General features: G+C 52.1%; 2 protein-coding genes across 2 annotated transcripts in view; one reads left to right on the top strand and one right to left on the bottom strand.

Moving 5' to 3' along the window:
* Surf4 (surfeit 4) overlaps nucleotides 1-5,366 on the bottom strand; it is a 13,909-nt gene extending 8,543 nt beyond the window's left edge. Inside the window, exon 1 of the mRNA XM_005346229.3 lies at nucleotides 5,170-5,366. Coding sequence (XP_005346286.1) covers nucleotides 5,170-5,217 — 48 coding nt within the window. The 5' untranslated portion in view covers nucleotides 5,218-5,366. The remainder of the gene's footprint in view (nucleotides 1-5,169) is intronic.
* The window catches only part of Stkld1 (serine/threonine kinase like domain containing 1), a 21,447-nt gene continuing 17,891 nt past the window's right edge, over nucleotides 5,216-8,771 (top strand). Inside the window, exons 1-3 of the mRNA XM_026778631.1 lie at nucleotides 5,216-5,420; nucleotides 5,663-5,703; nucleotides 7,167-7,259. Coding sequence (XP_026634432.1) covers nucleotides 5,216-5,420; nucleotides 5,663-5,703; nucleotides 7,167-7,259 — 339 coding nt within the window. The remainder of the gene's footprint in view (nucleotides 5,421-5,662; nucleotides 5,704-7,166; nucleotides 7,260-8,771) is intronic.

Below are 8,771 nucleotides of genomic sequence, written 5' to 3'. Positions count from 1 at the left end.
AAGGAAGGAAGGAAGGAAGGAAGAAAGAAAGAAAGAAAGAAAGAAAGAAAGAAAGAAAGAAAGAAAGAAAGAAAGAAAGAAAGAAAGAAAGACTGCTCCAAAGTCCTGGATGGTCAGATCAGCCTTCAGCCCACAAATGGGTTGCCCAGGCCTGGCCTGGCCAGGCCAAGCCAGCAGTGCAGACAAGCTCCACCTGGGGCAAGGAACAGCAAAGTCACAGTACTGATACCCACATCCTTTAGACACACAGTCTGTGCCCCTGATGTGCATATATCTGCAGGTGCTTATTCGGCCCTACTGAAGAGGCAGAAGCCACACTGATAGCACAACAGAGACCAGTCAGCAGCTCTGGGAGTCCGAGCACAGGCACTCAGGCCACTGTTTTCACCCTGTCCAACCGATCTTTTCTGACCCTGGCCAGCAATGTGCTCCAGGCATTCTGTTGGATAGGGTAGGGGTTGCTATCCTTCAACAAGTAAGGACCACACAATTACTGGTTGCTAAGATTCCTTCCCAATTTGCAGAGTGAAAAATCTGTAAGAATAAAAAGAGAAGATGTGCTTTAAAACAGGAAAAGTAACCAGGTATGATGACGCAAAGCCTGTGAGGCCAGCTTTTAGGGAGGCTGAGGCAGGAGGATTACTTAACTTGAGCCTAGTATTTCAAGACCACGTTTGGCAACATAGGGACCCAATCTCACAATAAACAAAAGGAAAAGAAGTTCCAAATGTGCTTGAGTTTTAGGGCCCTGGTAGAGAGAACACACATACTACATCCTGTTAGGTGAGGGGACAAGTGACACCACTTACCCTTCCAGTTTCTGCCTCATGGCCCTTGTATTCTAGAAGCAGCCAGCAGTGATGCAATCACCAATATTCTATGAAAAAGGTAAAGACCACCACCACGGCTCTCAGCGCAGTCCTGAGAAATGACCCTCATATTGTGAAGCACCTAGCGGAAGCTGTGCAGACCACAGGAGGGTGTGGACTCTCAGCAGCCACAGACACTGGAGGTGTTCTGACTTGCTTCCAAATGAGAACTGTTCCCCGACACAATTACAATGATGCTGCGCCCACCGAGCAAACCAGCCCAGCCCTGCTCCTCCCTCAAGAACCTCACCACAGATGCTCAATTGCTACAATCCACTAGATATGGTTAAAACGTCCCGAAGAGTCTGCTCCTCTTAATTGGAGTGTCTGGGTCAAGAGGATTAAAGAGTAGAAGACAGTAATGGAGGGAGGGACAAGTCACACCTCCTTTCCACGCCAGCATGGTTGGGAGACCACAGCAGTGATTTGCTTCTGGGGGAAAGTGCAGAACTGCAGGTAATATGTGCTGAACTAAGCACATCTGCTGGGCTCTGCTTTCCAAAGACAAGCCTCTGTCAGGTGGGCACAGGGCACCAGTCAACAGCCTTCCTTTGATGTGCATCTGAACACAGGCAGGAGAAAAGCCGAGTTTAACAACAAAGATAGACAGCCCTGCACACATCACAGCTCCTGCTCACATCATGTCCCACAGCCACATCACTTCTGTGCTTGCAGACCCTGCCAGTGTCCCAGCTCGCAATGGCCATGAATACCAAGAGCAAAGAAACTCCATAACCCCAGTTCTCACTGCAGAGCCTGGAAAAGCCAGTGGTGGATGCTGATGAGGAACGCTTGTGGGAAGAAAGGCAGACAAATCAACCCACCTTGACAAACAGGCTTCTCATGAGCTTTGCAAACAAGTAGGATGTGCTCACGGGCAGTGAAGCAACCAGCTAGGATAAGAAACTAAAAGGCTCAGTAATGAAAAGCTCAAAGGGCCCAAGTTTGGTTCCAGTAACCACATGGAAGTTTACAACCATCCACCTGTAACTCCAGTTCCTGGCGATCCAATACCCTATTCATATAGTCTTCTTTGGGCATCAGGCACACAAGTGGTACAGACGTATACGCGGGCAAAACACTCATACACATGCAAAAACAAAAGTAAAATAAAAAATGAGGAAGGTTAAATCTGCCTGAGGGAGAGGACCGAGGGGATTTAGGATATAATCCTATCTGTCCTGAGATAGGACCCAGGAAACAGGTCAGGATAACACAGTGAGTGCTGCTACCCTCACACGGAGCAGAAACACAAACCTCCTCGTTCGTCTTCAGGACAGAAAGGGCTCCAGGGCAGCTGCTGCCCTCGGTTTGGGAGAACTTTAAGGAAATGTGGCGTTAGATTTATGCCTCGGTGAACTCTGTTCAAAAGACCCACAAGCTCAGGACCTGAGAACAGCAACAGGCAGGCAAGGTCAGCTCAACAGTATGGGGGCTCCCCTGGATTCTGGGACCTCCAGAAAATATCCCCAAGCACTGTTATAGGTATCCAATGCACCACAGGCAGAAAGGCTGCAAGACCACCTTCCTTTTCTATAAACTAGAACAGTTAAAAGAGGGCAAAGACAGTAAGGACTGAGCCTCATCTTACGGGCACTAACCAGCCTCCCATGGCTCTCTACCTCACTTTCCCAGAAGGGGGCACTGTTTAACCTCCAGTCAAAACCAGCAAGCAGAGCCGTGAGTCAGCTCCCCCAATCCTTAAAGGTCTCAGAGGTACAAGACAAAGCACTGGGAAATAAAAGGCTCAGCCCCCCGACCCCACCCCAACATCAGGCCCTACCCAGGCCATATGGTGTTCATCACAAGTCAATGAGTACATGAGGTGCAAGGAACCTCATCAGGCCCACTCTGGCACTTCAACAAAGGCCCACACCAGCTCCTTGGACAAGTCAACACACCAAAGTCCACATTGGGAAAGTAAGGCCCCTGTAGCTTTCCTATCACCCTGGTAACAGCCATCAGGCAGAATCCATTAAGCACTAATGTTCCTAGTGTGAATTCACTTGGAAGCTACAATCTGCCTACCTTGAATCAAGCAGCAGCCACAGGACACAGGTCTGATTTTGAGTTCCTGGTTCTTTCCCACCTGGGTTCTGATGGCGTCTGAAGGCCTATCTCCTAGACTTAGCACTCCTCAGGTCCTGGCTTCCTGGGAGCAAGAGGACACGTTCCCTAGCTGCCAAGGGCAAAGAGCTTGATGCCAGGGCAGAGATGTAGCTCACAGGGGCCTGCCTGCAGGGCCCAGCCTCCACCAAACCAAAGGGAAAGGCTGAGTTCTACCAACATAGCGGGAAGCTGACCTCTAGGTAACAAGACCAGGACTGTGCAGATCATAACAAACCTCTCTGTGGTCCTAGGAAGATGGAGCCTTGATGGCCAGCCCCCCAGGAAGGTAGGGATGCCCAGTTAATGGCTCAGTGTTGTCATCACTATCAGAAACTTTTCCAGGTTTCAGATGAGAAGCCTGATTTTTCTGGGCAAATCTGTGCAAAGTCAGTTCTACTTTTGCTTTCTAAAGACAAGGCTAGACAACACGGATGTGTGACACTGTCTGGCAACATCTTAGAGGTAATACCAGATTCCTAACACATTCGATCCTTTCATTAGAAACCTGGACAGACTAGCAGCAGCTTCCTCAATGTTACAGGTGAATATTCAACACAAAAATCTCCCAGGACTGGTCACACTGAGGCCACAGGAGGGCATCTCTGTGGAAGACTCCTTGGGGACACAGGTCCTGACACTGGTTCAGCAGAGCAAGAGTCACATCTCCCAGCAGCCTCACAGGCGCTCCCGTAGTGTCCTTTGCTATCTTCCAGGTGGGTTCCGAGGCTAATCCCTGCAAGCAGGAACCTTCACTGGGAAAGCAACAGGCCATCTGAAGTGCTGGCATCGTCACACTGGTGTGTGGCTCAAAGACAACTCCAGGCCCGGGATGTGAGCTGCCCTGGACACCAGGCTTGTAGTAGGAGACCCAGAGAGTTTCTTCCTGGGTTGGTGGCCACTGCCAAGTCCAAGAGCCTCAACCAAACACTGGGTAGAGGTGGACACTGTGCTCCCCACAAAAGCGTGCCCAGTCCCAAATTTTGGCTTCATTCGCTTAAACCGAAACAAAATTCATGGAGGACTTCATAAAAGATGAGCTTTTCCTCTAGTTGAAACCTATCATTCGATAGTTGGCAGCTGCTTGGGGATATTTTATCTGGGTCAGGTTGTGAAATCCACTTGCAAAATGGAGTGTTTTCCAGCAGAAGACTGTGAGGTGAGCAGCTCACAAACTTCCCCGGCTATGAAGCCACCTTCTTAGAGAGCTGCTACTCAGGGAAGAAAAAAAAAAAATGGGTCACTGACAATTATGTCAATGAAGCCCAGCATGTGAGGAAGACCATGGCCCTTGAGAACTTTGGTGTCTTTGTGATGAATACAATTTTAAGGTTATGTCTTTAGTGCCAAATCATAACCTTAAAAAAAAAAAAAACTTTCCAAAGGGGGCGAAAATGACTTTAGAAAATATCAGCTCACACAAAAGTAGTTCAGCAGAACCGAATGAGAACATGAGAGATGACTCCCCTCAAAAGGAGGAGTAGAATAGCTTATTTGACCCATAGCTCATCTGAAGATGCTCACACACACCCAAGCCTTCCAGTAGTCTAGGCCACAAAATGCTTCTTCGGATCACCGATAGCCACGAACACACTAAGTGAACCAGAACAGGCTGGAGGGTGGGCCCGGTACCACTCAGCCTACAGTGCTAGCTCAGGCTCCATTATTACTTCGCAGACCTAGCGGGGCAATTTCAGAAGTCAAAGGCTCACACCTACACAACTCCCACCCCGTTCCTATCGAACTTAATTTTAAAAAGTGGGTGCTACCTGCGCCTCTTTCGGGCTCTAATCCTGCCCGGCTAGTCGCTGGGGCCCAGGCTCGTCCCAGGCCTTCCCTGTGGTTCACTAGCCACCTGTACACTAGGGAGGGAGAGCCGAGAGGTAGTCTCCTCTCCTCCGATGTCGTGGACCCAGGCCGGACAACCGGGGCAGAGTCCACGCCAAGAGGGAGGGGCAGTATGGTCCCCGACGGTGGGCAGCGGGGTGCACACTGGGTATCCCCATCCCCAGAAGTCCCCAAGGGGCTGCCGCGGTGCAGAGGGCAGAGCGCAGCACCGCGGGCCCTGGGAGTCTCCCTGTCGACCCCCGCCCACGCGCCCGCGGATCTTTCCGTGGAGCTGGGCAGGACGGCGAAGGCGAGGGCGAGCGTCCGTGGGGCTGTGAGGGCCGGAGGGCTGTGGGGCGGGTCGAACCTGGTCGGCGAAGTCCTCGGCCGTACCCATCAGGTCGTTCTGGCCCATGGCGGCGGCGGCAGCGGGCTCAGCTGGCGGGTCCTCGGCGCTCGCGCCTGCTGCGGCCTCCACAGGAAGTGCCCGGCGGCCGGCCTTGCTGCGCCGCGGCGGCTCTAGCAGCTGCCACGTAGGCCAAGCCTTAAAGGGGCCGCGCCTGCCGCGCGCCCTCACGCTCCAGACCCCGCCCGCCACGCTCGAGGGGCCGCCCGTCGGTGCTCCGCCCTTCAAGAAAAGGGCCCGCCCCTCCGCACGCCCTTCAAGCATATGTCCCGCCCCCTCTGCTCTAGGCCACGCCCCTTAAGCCCTATCTCCCCCTAGAACCCGAAGCCCCGCCCACATAGCACCCTCGCCATCCAGCAGACCCCGCCCACGCGCTAGACGCCCTGCCACCCACAGCTCCCGCCCCCTAGACCTTGAAGCCCCGCCTACCGTTGTCGTTACAGTGCACGCCCAGCCCTCCACCCGACGAACACACCGGACCCTGCCTTCCGTTCGGTCCGTGGAGCCGTACGCTCAGCGGCTTCTTCTTTAAGGGGCGGAGTATGAGGACGCCGCGTGCGTGCCAAAGGCCTAGGCAGACCCGCCCGGGTCGGCGAAGTCAGATAGTGGGGCTGCGGAGTGGGGGGGGGGGGGGGGGGGGGGGGGGGGGGGGGGGGGGGGGGGAGGAAGACGGGGTAGTTACTATTGAGCATGCTCAGTTGAGGGTCTGTCTACCGCCCTCCCTGGCTCGAGGGTCTACTGTCTTCCCTGTACTCAGCAGAGTGTCAGTGAGGCAAAGTGTCTCCTCAAGATACCATGGAAAAGTTTCAGGTGCTGCCCAGGGTCCGTGGATAGTGGGGGACAGGTCCGAGGACCAGCCTCTGTCACAATCTGACCCCATAATCCCGCTAGTGCCTTTCTTCGAGCGCTTCGCCTCCCAGGGCCTCAGTTTCCCTCTCTAAAATGATGACCGACCCCCAGTCTCAACTCTGGTTGGAGAATGATGCATATGCCCTTTCCCCCTGTGTGTTTGTACGCTTGGGTCTAGGAACAAAAACCTGAATGGATGTTCTTTTAAAACTGTCCTTTTTTCTCTGTGAGTTCGAGGCCAGCCTGGTCTACAAGAGTTCTAGGCAGGCTCCAAAGTTACAGAGAAACCCTGTCTTGAAAAACCAAAAACACAAAAACTGCCCTCCCACCCTTCCATGCCACCCTCATTAAATGTTAGACTCAGCCAATAAAAGCTTCGCTTTCGTGGGTTAGATTTTCCTCCCTTTTGCAGGATTCTCTGAGGTTTACAGGCATTAGTCAAACAGGAACTTTTAAAGCAAAACAAAAAAAAATTAAAAATAATAGCATAGTTTTGATGTTGTGGTCAGCTCTCCTAGGACTCCCTGATTCTGTCTATCCTTCCAGCACTTCCTCTAGGTATCTTGTCCCCTCCCCCCACCCTGATAACTGTCTCGGCACTCAGAGATCTCAGCCACCCTCTACCCCACAGCCCTGACCTTGCAGGCCAGCTCTGAGGGTGTGGCTTCCATCACAAGCTCTGGCTCAGACCCCAGAGTGCTATATACTCAGGCAAGGACCTTGCTCCCTGGGCCTCAGTATCTCTCAGGTAGCTAGAATCAGTGCAGGTCACCAGGGGTGGCCGCGCAGTACTTCCTGTAGTGCTGAGCCCCAGGGAGGCTGTGACAGCACCAGTTTCACTGATCACAGAGCCTTGTTGGGATGCTTTCTTTGGAGAGGGGCGCCGGAAGATGGTGTTGCTGTGGTTTAGAACCGCTAAACATTGTCCCAGGGCAGCTTGCTCTTACTGTCAGGCTGGAAGAGGGTTATGAGGATGTAAACTAAGCGTTCCAGAACGGGTTTCCAGGGAGATTGTATTGCTTGCTTTGGCGGGCCCAGTGTGCAGCCAGCACCCGTGGGAAATAGAGCAGTGTGCACTTCCTCACAGTCTCTCTCTTCCTCGAGGGTAGATTTTGCAAGAGTTCCGTCCTGGGGCCTTAGGAGTGAACCTGGTAGTGGTGGATACGGAAGCGGAAACTGAAAACAAGTACATGCTAAAGCAGGTAAGGAACAGAGCTCTGTGAGCCATGGGGTACGGTTCTGTAACCGTGGCTTTTCCAGTTCCAAGCTCACCATCCCAGGTTAGAAAGGCCTCTCCAATGCCCAGGATGCCCAGGAAGCCTGGTGGGGTAGGCTGTACCGTGGGACTTCCCAGAGTTCCATCTGTTCCCACGCACACACACTTTGGTGAGGAGAGACACTGTTTGACTCTGCTAACCCCAGTGCTTGTCTGCATGCCCACTGTCATCTCACTGGCCCCAACAACCCTGTCAGGAGTCCATCCTCACCAGGTTTGCAGCTTCCGAGAGGATTTGAATTTGATAAGCAGTAACATGGTAGTACTTAGTACAGAACCATTGATCTGACCAAAAGGGGGGGGGGGTCACAGAGACTGAGCAAAGGGCACAGAACTAGCCCAGCTGGGGTGGGATGTAGACCCACAGGAGCACCCCAAGAGGAGTGGCTGCTGTGTAAGTCCCTTATACACCTTCCTCTGGGATGGTGACAAGGACCTTGGGGATTGGGGCCTGACCATATTCTGCCAGGTCTCCCAAGGGCTGCAGCCCCAGGGGGCGGGGCTGGGGCGTTTATGTACCTTATTGCTAGCTAGCCTGGGATCAGCTGCCTTGTCTCACACGCCAGTGGCCTAAGTGGCTGCCTGTCTTCTGAGCAATTAAAAGAGTTTTGTTTTGTTTTGTTTTTTAAAGCTAGCCACATCAGGTTTGATGCACACTATAAACTCACAGCATTTGGGAGGAAGACCTTAGCGCTGGAGTTCAAGGTCAGCTTGGTTTTTCTAAATAGAAATCAGGTGAGGGGTTATAGGCAGGAGCCTGCGTGTCTTTCCGGTCCTCTGTGTGTTTGTAAGACGGGTACGGAGGTTGATAATATCTCATATATTGACGCTGTCTCAGCGGTCACCGTGGCTTCCTCCTCTCCTATCTGACAGCTGTGTTTCCTCCCAGCAAGTGCTGCTTCAGCGCGGTACGTGGCCCAGCCTGTCCTCTCTTATGGCTTTAGCTAGATTTGTGTTTCCGCAGAATAAACAACTGTGATAAACATCTTTAGAGATTTTTTTATAGGGTCTCCTCCCTTGAGCACATATAACTTCCTTAGGAAAAAAATCCACGGAGTAGGACTTCAGGAACCATTGAAAGATTTTACTGGTTCGATTTGTTTTGTTTTGTTTTGCTTTGTTTGAATACCTGTGTAGCCCTGGCTGTCCTGGAACTCATTGTGTAGACCAGGCTGGCCTCAAATTCACAGAGCTCCATCTGCCTGCCTCTTCCTATAGAGTCCTGGGATTGAAAGCATGCGGAACTACACCACTGAGCTAAATCCTGTCCCCAACATCGCTGGTTCAATTTGTTCTTTACGTTATTTTAGAATAAGTGGTTTGGTTTGGTTTTGAGGCAGGATTGGACCAGGTTTTTCTTTTCTTTTCTTTTTTTTTTTTTTGGTTTTTCGAGACAGGGTTTCTCTGTGGCTTTGGAGCCTGTCCTGGAACTAGCTCT

This window comes from Microtus ochrogaster, chromosome 4, assembly GCF_000317375.1.
Source record: "Microtus ochrogaster isolate Prairie Vole_2 chromosome 4, MicOch1.0, whole genome shotgun sequence".
Classification (NCBI taxonomy): domain Eukaryota; kingdom Metazoa; phylum Chordata; class Mammalia; order Rodentia; family Cricetidae; genus Microtus; species Microtus ochrogaster.
This window is presented reverse-complemented; position numbering and strand designations above follow the sequence as displayed.